Raw genomic sequence first — 14,729 nt, forward strand, 5'->3', positions numbered from 1 at the left:
TTGGAGGGATTATACAGACTCCGTCAATGTCATATCCGGTGAACGACGATGTAATGGAAACGCACAGCACCCTCTACTGACAAGAAGGTGTACTAATTAAAAGTTTTTCCGGATCTAGTCTGGCGCTTGGGCAGAATTCTAGGTAAGGAATCTGTAACTAATTGTCTCTATCAGATATTTTCCTATGTATGCAAACAATTATGGCCAAATATTAGAAGGACTGGGGCATCTAGTGGAAACCCAGCAGATACATCCAGGGTTGATTCAACCCGAGGAAGGCTTCTAGCTTGGTCCACCTATTGCAAAATAAAGACAGCTTCTCAACAATAAACAATATCTTCTACCAGGATTTTTGTGGTGTTTTGATATACCACTACATCAGTTGTGCAATAATACTGCTTCAAAGCTTTTAACAATGAAAGCCCAAGCCTTACTTCTTGTGTTCTTACTACAATGTCATACTGGCCTTAGCAGGCATTTTTCGCTTGCTGATGCAAAAGAGTTTAAGGTCGGATTTTCTAAGCAATTACAATTTTCTTCACACTGCAAGGAAACCTTTTAATTCTGCAAAACATCTGTGGAAAACAATGCAGTAAAAAGCAATGGAGAGCAAGCTCAGGATCCGCATCTAGGGTCGCGGCAAAAGGAAACCTTGCATGTCAACTATGCATGTCTATGCTACAACAGACAGATTTGACTTATTGTTTATCCAGTCAGGATGTCGTTGTTTGCACACACTAACACACAACACTGCATATGAGAAATATAGGTGTAGAGTCTAAAATACTTCTATCACTGAATGACACTACAAAACAGTGGAACGTAGGCTGTCCAAAATTGGGCCTGACACACGTAATGGCTAGGGTACAGACACAGGGCCACTTTTCATGTAAGTAACAGAGCCTTATTTGTTATTACTGATTAAAGGTGTGTAGATAGATTTTAAAAAACATCTGAGCAATTCTGCATCCAATCATTAGATTGTACAACATTTACTACAAATTTAAGTCAACCTCAAAATCCAACACCAAGGCACCTGGTGGACATTTAGTCCCAATTTCTTTACAGCCCATCGGCGGAGACATTATCTCCCCTCTATGATCCACTCTACACGAAAAGGAATAATATCACACAGAGCAGCAAAGTGAGACATACAAAGAAATAAAATTGTCTTTTTTTTTTAACACTTTATTGATAGCATTCATCTGGAGAAAGATCTCAGCTGACTTCTGTACAATTTAACATGCTTTCAGATCGCATTTTTTGGGGGGGTAAAGGGCAAGGAATGGAGGCATGTAGGCAGAGAAACTACAACCCATCTCAACCTCAATAACCCAGAGATGCTTCTTGTCCCTGCAAGCACCACCTGGTGCTAGCTTTCTGTGCTTCCTATACAAAATAATCTTTGCATAGATTTTATTCAAGGAAACTATTTTACAAGAGGACTGTGCACAAAAACTCACAAAATGTCTAAGGGACAGAGAGTGTAATTACATCATTAAAACACTGTACATTTGCTCCTCTGTCTGTGAAGAGAACGTGAGACAGAACAGCATAAAATTTACTGACTCTTAGCCCAGTGAATCTCCTACTATAGATGACTCTCCACTTCCCCAGTTAAGAGTACCTTGCCATTTTCAATTTGGTCACATAATTGAAATGAAAAATAAAAAAATGTATTACTACACGGACGCAAACAAAAAACTGGTTAAAGATGGACACAGTCTTCTGCCCACTCCACCTGAATTGCACAGTCCAGGTGCTCACAAGTGTCTTATGCCCCTCCATGCCAGGGTAAAGAAGATTTCCAGTCAAATGTTTAGTGAAACCAGGTTAAAAATATTCAAGTATTCTCAACAATGCGATTTACTTTCTGCACTGTCTTTGGGAAAGAGAAGCGATCAAAGCAACAAAGCCAATGATATGGCTAGTCTGCTCACTACAAAACGTCTACTGTTGAGGACGTCACCACTGTAGGAAGCTGTAAAGGAATATACCCAGCTTGTGCTCCGTGATAGAGATGAGAAGGCAGCCTTGTCTGGCAATAACACTTAAAGCCCGCTTCATACCTACCACTGCTAAGTTCAGAGAAATGCTTCGGGGTAGCTTTTCAGAGCGGGAAACAAAGATGACTGTTTTTCTGGTGTTTACACTGCTAAGAACGTGTGAGGAAATTGGGAGTCACTGTGAGTGAAGAAAAATACAGTACATACAGCTGCTTGATTTATCGAAGCCAGAGACGTGATGCTGAAAACCAATTCAATTCCTTTCTGAGCTTATGTGACTAAAGGGGATTTAAGAACTAGGGCATGATGGTACATGTTAATCAAGTGGTCCACCACTTAAAAAAAATATTGTTACACAGCGTTTAGGGGTGAAAATGAAAAGAACCAGGCAGATAACGGCACTGGAGGAAACTGGCTTTGAGACGGGAGCAGGGAAAAAACACCACCTGCGTTTTGCATGTTTCCTCTCTTCATCCCTCTTCTGTGTAGATGATGCCACAGCAGGTGATTTTCTGCCTTTTTACTAATGGCTGTTAGTCTCCATTTTCGGCCTAGCACAATAGACCCTTCCTACTCCGAGCTCTTATTATCATGTGTAAGTATGTATGTGGAAGGGATGGAAAGCCATTTTATACATCACACTTACACACCACCCTTGACCTAGGCTGGGTTTAGCCTGTTTCTTTCAAGTAGTGGTTAACAGTCAGAAAAAAGTAAAACTGCACTTCAGAAATGCAGGGGCCATGGATTCTGTGGATAAAATTGCTTCACCGTCTACTGCACTTGTCGACTCTTAGAGCCTTTGGGAATGGAATCCGGCCTTCAAGGGCTGTTATTATTTGCTGTGTGAACTAGAATATTGGGTCACGTTTTTGGTTTCCTACCTCGGTTACCTAAAGTCGTGATGGTTAAAGACCCACATTTTCTCCCAGTGACAGCAGTTGGGTTTGAGGATGGAGGGTGTGTGATTGAATTAGAGCGTGTGTTACTTGCTGGTGACATGGCTGCCGCAGCAGCAGCAGCTGCCACGCTGCGCAGAATCCGGTCACCTACACTTTCTGATGCAAATGAATTCCCATGTTTTTTCCTGAAATGCTTGGTCTCCTTCTTTGGACGTTTATGGGGCCGGTTGACATCATCTTCACTGGTAGAGTCAGAATCGGTTCTAGTTCTTGACTGCGTGACAGTGCTTTCTGAAGAGCTTTGCCTCTTTGATTTTCTAGGAACGCGCTTCTCCCTCTCTAAGGCAGGCAACAAGATTTCGCTCGGGGTCTGCCTGGTGCAGCGGCCACGTGGGTTATCCTCACGTCGCAGTGACCTCATCTCAGAAGCACTGCTGTCTTGTGAGGTGTCATCTACTTTCTTTAACAAAACAGACTCACTCTTTGTTCTGGTACTGATGGAACACTCACTGGCTTTGTCAGAGAGAACAGTGTCAGGCTTGGACAAGGACAGCCCTCGCACCTCAGACTCTTCCGTTCGGGGAGATGAAGTCAGCTTATTCTTTAAGACTTTTGCAGTCCAGCTATTTTCGGATTCCATTCCCTTTGCCTTACTCGGCCCCTGAGAGTCCATCTTAACTTTGGCCAGCCTGGTGAGGGGTGGGCTTTCTGATGAGGAAGATGTCTCACTGTCAGACAGCTGGCTTTGCCTCGACAATTTACTGGTGGCCAGAGAGTGTGGGAGTTTCAAACTTCTTTGTGCTTCTTGAGCACGTAGTTTGCGCTTCTTGCGGGTAGCTCTTTTGGTTGGTGGCTTGCGATTCTTTGATTCATCCAATGAGCTCTCTCGCTCAGATGCTGAAGGCTGAGGGCACTTCTCCCCTGTGGGAGGAGACTGTATCTTTGGGGGCCTACCACGTTTTCGTTTCGGAGGAGTATAGCTGGTGTCAGTCATAACTTTTGGGGAACTGGAACCAGCATCTGTTGAAAATCTTCCAAGTGCTGAGCTAACGTTTGCTGGTGGACTTGCAGGAGTAGTGGTATCATCAGTTAAGGCTCCTATGGAGGTGGAATTAGCATCAGCAAAAGCTCTTGATGTGGTGGTGTTATTGTCAATTGAGATTTGTGTGGTGATGGAAATAGTGTTTGTTGAATTGAGGGAGGAGTTCAAGTTATCTGAGATTTGTGTAGAGCTATCATCAGCTGCGATTCTTGTAGGGGAGGAACCAGCTTCAGCTATGACACTTGCTGAAGTGGAGCTGGCATCAGAAGTGACACCCGTAGCATTGGAGCTAATGTCACATGAATTGTGGGGGAAGCAACCGGCTGCCAACACTCTTGCGGGGGTGGAACTAGAATCAGTCAAGAAACCTGAGGTGGTGTAGCTACAGTCAGCTGAGACTCTGGCAGGGATGGGACCACTGTGTGTTGAAACTGCTGAACAACTGGGGCTACTCTTAAAGATGTTAGTAGGCAGAGCAGAGTTGGTCATTAACACAGACAAAGTCTTGTTACTATGGCTCTCGAAAGGGAGCAGCAGTTGCTCAGTTTTCAAAACTGAGGAAGGGTTGGATGGCAACAGGGGCAAGCTTGTTTTGGATTCTCGCACTTTGGGTGGCCTTCCACGCTTACGTTTCTCTACAGGTAAAGGGTTTTCACTTTTGCCCGTTGACAGCACACTAATCTGATCTGGAGTTGCTTTTGTCAGGTCCTTTTTCTTTTTGGCATTAAGCTCTATAATTTGAAGTGTTTCCTCTTCTGTACCACAAGATATTCTGCTGAGCTTTGGACTAACGGCATGTGTCGTGCCATGCTGCTTGGCTCTGTTAGGACTTTCAACTGTATCTCTACTGGGGCTTGTGGAACCCTGTGGCGAAGTCTCCAATAATGGGCTCTGATTTGGAAGCTGGCTGTCGGAGGTAAAGGTATTCAGTGATTTGTTGCAAGGAAAGGTAGATGGTGAGACTGTCTCATCTGGAGAAGCTTGCTCTGGAGATTTGTAGTTTGGAAAAAGCTGTTCTGGGGTTTTGCAGTCCAGCACAGAGAGTTCAAGTGAGCTACAGTCTGGAGAAGTAGGTTCAGGAGATCTACGGCCCAAGGAATGCTCTGGTTTTATCTTGCGAGGTCGGCCTCTTTTCCGCTTTATCGCTAGTGGTGATAGCTTCACCTGGGATCCTGTAGAAGGCTCAAAGTCAGGTCTGCTATTTGTGGCTGAGCTAGTCACACTTGAGCCATCTTCTCTGGTCCCAAGTCTCTCTCTCACAGACAAATGTTCAGACAGTTCAGACCTGACTGGAGTATCACACTCCTGAGGTTTCATCATCGAGATCTCCAGGCTGCGCGGCTGTAGCTCTGTCTGTTGACTGCTGTCTTCCCTCTGTTGCACCTTCATTTTCTCTTTAGTTTCCAGCCCAATCTTGCTCCTGGTGGGATAGTCTCTCAGAGATTGCATTTCCTTGCCAGCCGAATCTGTATCAGAGATGCTGTTGGCTGAGCTTTCTCCTGGGCTGGATAAGCTAGTACGAAAACTGTATGGTTTGCGCTTGCGTTTTGCTGGCACGCGGTCTTCCACAATGGTAACAATGCGACCAGGTAGCTTTCTCAAGACTTTGGCAGTCGGAGAATCATCCTCTTTTTGATTCTGCAGAATTTCTCCATCTGCACATGTTCTACGCCTTGGTGTTCGCAGTGAAGAGTCCTCTAATGTCTCTGTTGCTGCCTCCCCTCTCGCCTCATCAGCAATGAAAGACTTCAATGAGGACCTTGTCTGAGAACAATAGATGTCTACATTCTCTGAAGTTTCATCTAGGTTCTGATGAGATGTATGCTCATTCTTAGGAATTTTTGAAGCCAGGGGAAGGTGACAAAGGTTTTCCTCAGAGGCCCTTTTGAGACCTGCCTCATCCTGTAACTGGGGGACCTTCCTTAGCGAGTTTGGCTCAGTCTTTGTCTCTTCCATATGTGTTACAACTATTGCATTCTTCTCTCTATCACCTGGAATATTAATGCTGTCACCAAGAGATTGCCTCACTGCCACACTGTCTCTTTGTAATGATGCATTATGAGATCGTAACTTTCCAAGTAATAATTCTGGTCTCTGGTGCAGTAACTCTGCGTCCATTAGAGCCATACACACCACAGGTGATGAGGCTGTAGTCATCAGGACATGGGTATCAGAGATGGTATTTATTTCTTTAACCTTAGATGTCATGATTTGCTTTTCAGACATTTCTGTGAGTCTGGATGCCTCTGTTCCATCTACACTACCCTCCTGGGAGTTTTGGGGGATGCCATCATCAGGTACATAGTTTGACTTCACAACAACAGCCAGACCTGAGATGTGTGGGTCTCTGTTGGAAGGAAGTTCCATGGTTGTGTGGTTGGCGATTGGAATTTGCAATAATATATTTTCCATGCATGGAGCAGCTTCTACACTCTGTTTATGCACTTCAGACATGGGTGATGGCTTTGTTTCTATATTTGTTTCCTTCAATAAATCTTTGGATTGGGACAGCATGTTTTCACTCTGGACATCACAAATATTAGAGGATGTTAAGCTCCACAACTCTTTCTGGACTTTCTCAGTTGAGCCCTTGTATGATGGAAAAGTCAGCCTATTTGTTGCTGAAGTAGAGTCAGTCTGCAATTTCCGGCTCTGACAGCTACTTTTCTGTTGTATTATTGTATCAGAAATATCCTGGCTGCTGGTGGTCATGTGTAAGCTTGGCTCTGCTGCCACCTGGTCCTTTACAAGAGATAATCCCTCCATTGGCGATCCTTCAAGTAAGCGATTAGACAGCATTCTCTGGGCTTTAGAGTCTGTGTCAGGAGGGTTCTCCAGTGGAAGAGCAGTTTTATGGCAGGTGTCTGGAAGATCTGCACAGTCTTTTGTTACAAGAGTCTTATTGCTCGGGAAGTCAGCCCATCCTGGATAATCAACAGTCTCTGGCTGTTCTGATTTTTCGGTCTTTTCAGCAGAAACAAAAGGCACTTCATTTCTGCCCAATGGAAGGCTAGGCCGGATCTCCTCTGTTGCAGGCATAACCCCCCCTTGTTCTTCTAAATGGAAGACCTCAAAGGAACGGCCTTTTGTTTCACATGTTTGGAGCGGAGCTTCATTTCTGCTGAACAAGACACCCTGTTCCTCTTCAATGGCATACGGCAGCAACAAAGGAGTTACACCATCATCTTGGGACAAGTCATCACTAGCCATCACTCTGCTGCTCATTGGTTCGAGTAGCAGTTCTGTCTTTACAAATGTTGCCTCTGGGATCACCAGTGATCTTAGCTTCTGGGTAGGGACCTGAATCAATGGCTGCCTGTTTACTGGTAATTGCTCATTGACAGGTTTGTCCATGAGAAGCAGCTCATCCGCTTCCTGTTTGAGAGGAGACGCATAGTCTTTAATATCTGTTGGTGAACTCTGTAAAGCTCTAGAAAGCTTCTTCCCTTCTGAGACTGGACTCTTCATCTCTTGCATGAAAGAGACGTCCCTTATTTGCTGTACCCTGTCCTGAAGCTCCAAGCTTAGCTTCTTTGCCTCCTGCCTGGGTTGAAAATGCTCCACTGGGGCCACAACCGAAGGGTCCTCACTTTCCAAGCCTGATGAGCGAGTGCCGCGGAGCCTCTCGCTCACCCGGGTGCCAGGTCTTTCGGGCCTGTTAAATGCCTTAGACCTCTTGCTCCTCTTAGTCTGACTCTCTTCAGAGACCCAGTCCTCCTCATCATCAGCAGGCAGATGGAAAATGTCTTCTTTTGCTTGATCCAAGTCCTTCCTTGCCGCTTCTACTTGTTCCTAAAAAAGGAAAAAAAACATTTTATAATTGGCAAAAAAGCAGAATATGTTGTTCTTAAGTACATTTACTCAAAACTAGCAAAATAATACATTAGTTAGTAAGGAAGATAAAAGGGCACCACTTGGGATAGGGCACCTCCCAATGAGCAGTAAAACATACATGTATTGACACAGGACAGAAAAAATGATAATACAGAAAATCGGGGATAGAGAGGAGACATAGTATTCCATTTTGTAAGAGGAATGTATCAAAGAGAAGTAAGCTGCAGAGGGGACTTGCAACCCTAAGAAGACTACCACACCCCAAGGAGTACAAGGTGAACAGAAATATTCCACTCATTATCATGGAGGGAGAAATAAACCTTCATAGTTACATGGATTATGACATAAGATTGTCAGGTATCCAGCTTGAAAGCTACAGATATGCAGTTCTGCAACTGAGGTTAGAGTGTTGAGTGGCGGTTAAAACCGAAAACCGAAATGCAGTTACAAAGGGGCCAGAATTTAAACTCTAGTGAACACCTCACTTTGTCTAACCTCTCATTTCAGCCACTCTCATTACAAAAACACTTCCTGTTAATCCCTAGTCTCGTCAACGATCACCTAGTCTCTCAAATGCCCTTCTTCTCGAAGATATTCTAACAATTCTACCATCTCAAGCCATCTCTTTCAAAACCACCAAAGCCTCCAATCAGAATTTGCTCCCTCCATTTAATAGAAAAAGCATTCACACATGCATCTAACTTGGTGCCCACAGCACATAATAACTAGCTCCCTTCCATTCTTATCCTTTTTGACCTAGCAGCTTAATTTGACACTGTTGATCATCCTAAACTACTCCTCTCAAGAATCATTTGGCATCAATAACTTTGCGAGTTCACCTTCTATCTCTCCAACTGCTACCACAAGGCTGCTTTGGACTGACATTTGCACCGACCAAATCCCACGGGGTGTCCCAGAACAGAAGGATCAGCCCTTAGACCTCTTCACTTCTCACTGTAGTCCACCTTTTTGGTGACGACATTTTGCCTTCTCATATCACCTGTACAATAACAACACTCAAATCATCTTTCCCTTTTATCTTTTACATCTCACCTCCAGTGATGCATCTTTAGGTGTCTCACAACCACACATTCCTGTATTTTACCACACTTATACTGAAACTGAAGCCTCATACTTTTCTTCTTCCAGCACCCATCTTAACAACACCTTCCTCTGGCACAGTGCATTTCACTCCACTGGCTAGAAACGTCAATTATCTTTTAACCCCAGCAATAAGGACGGACGTCTTCACTGTGGCATGCTTTCAATTATGAAAGAATTTCTCACCCATCCCATTCCAGACAACTAAAGGATTCATTAAGTCACCAGTTTTTAGAAGAATGGACTATGGAATAGTCCTTTCACATACCTCCCCCAACTATTCCTGTGTCTCTTGACAAGGATGCAAACTATGCTACTGAGACTATTCAACTTAAATAAACATAGCCCCACTTCAGCTTAAGACACTAGGCCAGACAGCTCACTGCCAAGAACAGCAGTTTTTAAACACTACTAGTGTTAGTGAACAAGTTACTTACCTTCGGTAATGCATTATCTGGTAGAGACAGGATCTAGCTGCAGATTCCTTACTTTAGAATCGTCCCCAGGTGCATGCCTGAATCCGGAAGATTTTTCTATAGGACGTCCATGGGTGCGTTGGTAGAGGGTGTCGTCCGACTCCGTATTGAAGTCGCCTACCTAACGGGACGTCAACAGAGTCCATATAACTCCCTCGTCGACGCACCTATGGCAGTTTCTTCTGTGACTATATTTCATGCTCACAATGTGGAGCCACACATAGAAACTGCCTATTGAAAGTATGCATTAAATAAAAAAGAGACCCTTGTGTCAAATAACCACTGAATTCTAGGTGTTGCTTTCCATAATGAAATCTTCGGAAACAAAAGAGGAACTCAGTTTGCAGAGCGGGGAGGATGGGTCGTTAAGGAATCTAGACCACGTCTCTATCAGATAGTGCGCTACCAAAGGTAAGTAGCTTGTCCATCTGATAGAGACATCTAGCCGCAGATTTATTACTTTAGAATCAGATACCAAAGCTTAGTGACCTAGAGGAGGGACTGCGAACTGAGACCTTTGAAAAAAATCTAAGTATTACAAAACCAGTCTATAACTAGAGAAAAAAGACCGGATAATCATATAATTAAGAAGAGTAAAAATATACTCTACAACATCAAAAACTTTGGAAGTAACCACAGGTAATAAAACCATAAACCATGCATATGGACATATTCTTATCAATGTTAGCATGTCATTTGTGTGCCACAAGTGACCTAACAACATTGAAATTATTTTATCCAGAAGAAAATTGGTCTAGTACTGGAGGAAGAGACTATGCACTCATGATAATCTCGTTAGTAAAAGAACTGCGCTAAAGACCACAGTAATAAAAAATATTTTAAAAAATGAAGAACATGGGTATAGATCACCCATGATCGATACCACTGAAATTATGTTCTTACAACAAAACCGGTCTAGAATGATACAAATAGTCCGACATTCATAAGAATGTAGGTGAACCCTAACATATTTCAAGACTCAAGTCTCCTGGGAGGAACCACCTATAAAGAGCCAAACAATCAAAATAGGGAATTAAGAAAATCCATGTTCATATGACCTATCAGTGTTCAGGGCGAACTAACAAAATTGAATATTAAGCTAATTGCTCCCATAATGGGATAAGAACCCATGTACGAACACCCCTTCAATACTGTGGAAAGGACCACAGTAATGTCATCATAAAGACAAAGAAAACATCACTAAGAAACCTCTACCAATGATGGTAGGATAGTATTAGTGTGGGTAGCTGGCTCTGTATAAACTATATCCAAATGAGATATACTGTGCACAGACTCCAGGGGTTCCCCAGAGGCTTAACAGAGGCTAAAGTAGATAATGCTCATGCTCTTTTGTGGTAGTGTGGTCAGGCAGTTAGCCTTATCAGAGGGTAATGTAAATCATTTGTGGTACACACACAGCCAATAAATGAAGCACACACTCAATGACTAACTCCAGACCAATTGTTTTTATATAGCAAAAATATATATTGTTACTTTATTTCAAGAACCACAAGATTCAAGTTGCAGGTAGGTACATTTGCAAGTAAGTATCCAACATTTGTATCAATACCGCTTTGTTTCAAATTGGAAAGTTATATGTTTTTTTTTTTTTTTTTTTTAAATAAATAGCAATAATCTGTTTTAAAAGTTGACAGTGCATTTTTCAGAAACTGTTCTGGGGGGAAGAAAAGTTAATACATTTCCAAGGTAAGTACAAAACTTACAGTTCCAGTCTTCAGGGGTTAGGATGTCCACAGATTGGGGTTCAAGTTAACCCCAAATCCCAACCACCAGCAACAGAGGCCGGTCGGGTGCAGAGGTCAAAGTTGAGGTCGGTTTAACATGGGCTCCTATGCATGCAGGTAAGTACCCACATCTTGGGACGGTTGACCTGGGGGGTTTAGAGGACCACAGATGGGGGCCACAGGTCTGCCCAATATACACAACAGCAGGGGCGGCTGGGTGCAGGGTGCGCAAACCGCGTCCGATTACAAATGCTTTCCTATAGGGGGGCCACAAAGATGCTGCAGGTGAAGTCCAGGGGATCAGTTCTGGGAAACCGAAGACTGGACAAGGAGTGGGGATGGAGCGGGGGTTTGGGTTTGCATCTGTTGGACGCTGCTGCACCGAAGGTTGGATTCCCCAAGGACAGGTGTCTGTGGATGCCGGGGTACCTTTTGGCGTTGGGAATCGTCTGGTTCTGTGGCAGTCAGGGGGGTTGTAGGAAGCTGGCCTGGTGTGTGGTGGGTACCACCGTACTTATACCAGGTCCCTAATTGCTTAAAGGATTAGGTACGTGTCAAGGTCCTGACGAATCGCACTAGATCATTTACTGACTAAACAGCGAGAAACATGTTGACCTATTATACAGAGTAACACGGGATCCTGTGTTTACCTTCACTAGTCTCCATTCAGAGATTTTGCGATTACATTACTTTCTGTCATTTGGGGAGTGTAGACATTATTTTACTATATCCCCATATGTCGTTTTTAATCATGTCAGAGGTATTAGTATCATAATAAATATAATTTTTTACCTCTAGGCATTTTTAACTACCTTTATACCAATCCTTAAAATACTTTTGAAAGGTTGTTCACTATTCACAAAAGATCTCCGGCAAAGAGCCCCCCTGTGGGGCCCGTCAGGCATTGCAGCGCCAGCCTGACGAGGAGCATAGCCCTATGATGAAGCATGTCACCGGAAGGTGAGTGAGGGCACTTGCTTCAAATAAATTGATTTTCCATCAAATATAGAACCATCAGTCTGAAAGAAACCCTCCCGTGTTTTGGAACTGTGTGTATATTATTTTGATTTGTCTTCCCAGGGGAACCGGGCGGGCAGAATTAGAGCTTAACATGCTGTGCTCTAACATAGCCTAGGCAGGACTAGTCTTAACGGTTGTAGTGACAATATGGAAGCGTTATTTTTATGCTTTACTCTCCATGTCACAATTTTAATCCTGTCATGCTTCATCATCCTAGTTATTGCATGCTTTATTATCTAAGACGCAGTTACTTCAATAAAACCTTATTGAACTATACTCTGCCTCCGATTGCCCTTGCATATGTGTGACTAATGTAACAGAGAAACGGATGAGATCTGAGTGACCACGATTTCCCCGAGGAGTCAATTGTGTCATGCAATCAGTTGCCCAATCATCCTGTGAGAAACTGGGGCTGATTGCAGAGGCCCCATAACTTTTTGCCCCCATTTTCCACTTTATGCTGGTGTTTTCCTGACTCTGATGGTGCCCTGGGTACTGCTAACCAGTCCCAGGGCCTGTGCTCTGTGTAAAATGGATATGCAAATTAGGCTAATTATAATTGGCTAAGGTAACCTACCTATAAGTCCCTAGTATATGGTAGGGCATGTAGGTTTAGGGACCACAGCATATGTGGTGCACACCTAGGTGCATTGCTGAGGTGCCCAGTGTCATTTTAAAAGCAAGCCTGCCTTGCTGGCTGCTTTTAAATTAAAGTTATATGCAAATTCGACTTTGGAATTAAAGGTACTTCCAAAGTCTTAAACTACCTTATTTTTACATATAAGTCACCCCTAAGGTGTGCCCTATGTGCCCCTAGGGCTGGGTGCCATGTAACTATAAGCAGGGACTTTATAAAAATAGATTTATAAGCCCTGGTGAGGTAAAAACAGCCAAATTCGTTTTTCCCTCATTGAAGTAAATGGCCTTCATAGGCTAGAATGGGCAGACTTTATTTTAAATTTTAAAGTCCCCTTAAATGTTACATACCAAGAATTTGGTATCAAATTGATTGTTATAATAAATCCCCCAACTTCCAGTTGTTGGATTTAATATAACTAGTGCAGGTAAAAAGTTTAGACTTTACCTAAAAAGTTGCCAATTTCAGCTCTGCATTGTTTTTGCTGCTGTGCTCTGATTGGCCAGCCTGCAGCAGCTTCTGCCAGGCTACTTTAATGAGGTGTGAAGTGGCCTGACTTCACACAAAGGAATGTGCTTGGGGGAGAGAATCTCCCCTCAGCAGATGGTGAGGCAGGAAGGGGGAGGGCTGCCAAACTGGTCTTCAAAGGCAGAGAAGGACATCTGGAGCACCCAGCAACACCCCCACATCCTGCAACCCCAGACAGCTAGGTGCCCCCTTGATTAGATTAGGAGAGGGCAGGAGAGGGGTGTGTTTATGATTTTTAGCCACACCAGTGGGTGGGCTCAGCCAGATCTCTCCTCTAAAAATCAGATTCATCCATTTTGGATTTTTAGAGACTGTTGCCTTCTGGGATGGATTTTTGCCACACTTCCCAGGAAGTGGTCATCACAGGGGGACGACCCTGTCCCTGATTGGAGGACCAGGGCCCCCCTGCTTTTCACCCAGGAGCAAGGATAAAACTGGCAGACCTGCACCCACGCCTCAGATCCCCTCCAGAATTCAACAAGAAAGGAACTAAGGAAGAAGAAGGACTGCCCTGCTGGACCCCTGGCCTGCACCTGGACCCTGCACTCAGAAAGACTGCACCAGCTGCACACTTGGGCTTCACCACAAGAAGGACTTTGCCTGGCTTCCACTGGTTCAAGGAGGGACTCCCTGTTTGCTACAGGTGAAAAATTGCTAACCAGAGTCCCCTGCACCAACTCCTGAAAGAAGCGACCAGCTGACCACTGTCCAGTGGCCAAAAAGGAGTTTGCGCCAGGTGCACTCTGGGAGTTGAAGTCCGCACTTCCCAAGGACCATCACAGAACTTCTGGACCCTTGGGGTGAGCTGTGGACCCCAAAAGAACCTTAAAAGAACATCTGGGTGAAGCCCCAGAAGTTTGGAAAAGATTGGAGAAATTTTAGAAAAAAGCTCCATAAAGTGACCGACTCGACACGGAAATTCTAGCCGGCTTGCCTCAACCGCGACCCGGCCTGACTTCGTGGTTCGTCCCGGTCAAGAAAAACATCCGAAAAAAAGACTAAGTCCGAACGTAAAAAGTTGACCGGGACCTTCCAGCCATCGTATCCGAGAAGGGCTCCACGGACGTCGGATCAAGATCCAGGTTTACCCCGGTCGAAGGATTTTCATCTCGAAAAAACGACTAAGTCCGAAGGTAAAAATCACCACCGAGGAAACCGACTTCGCGTATCCGGACAAGGGCTCCAGGAGGTCGGATCCAACTGGCAGGTTCGTCCCGGGGAAGAAAAACATCGAAAAAGAGACTAAGTCAGAAGGTAACTTTTTAACCGAGGCCTCCCGCGACTTGTAGCCGAGCAGGGCTCCATCGCGGTCGGCCTGAAAGTTTGACTTGGCCCCGGTCCTGGTGCAACCAGATGACCCGATTGGCGCTTTTCGTTTCTGAGCGCTAGAAAATAATAATACTTTAAAAATTCATATCTCCGGTTCCCCTGAACCGAT

The 14,729-nt window shown here is 44.2% G+C and overlaps 1 protein-coding gene across 1 annotated transcript in view; it reads right to left on the bottom strand.

Moving 5' to 3' along the window:
• Window positions 1–1,167: 1,167 nt before the first annotated feature.
• The window catches only part of SRCAP (Snf2 related CREBBP activator protein), a 1,275,580-nt gene continuing 1,262,018 nt past the window's right edge, over window positions 1,168–14,729 (bottom strand). Inside the window, exon 34 of the mRNA XM_069201690.1 lies at window positions 1,168–7,742. Coding sequence (XP_069057791.1) covers window positions 2,871–7,742 — 4,872 coding nt within the window. The 3' untranslated portion in view covers window positions 1,168–2,870. The remainder of the gene's footprint in view (window positions 7,743–14,729) is intronic.

The sequence above is a fragment of the Pleurodeles waltl genome, chromosome 7, assembly GCF_031143425.1.
Source record: "Pleurodeles waltl isolate 20211129_DDA chromosome 7, aPleWal1.hap1.20221129, whole genome shotgun sequence".
NCBI lineage: Eukaryota > Metazoa > Chordata > Amphibia > Caudata > Salamandridae > Pleurodeles > Pleurodeles waltl.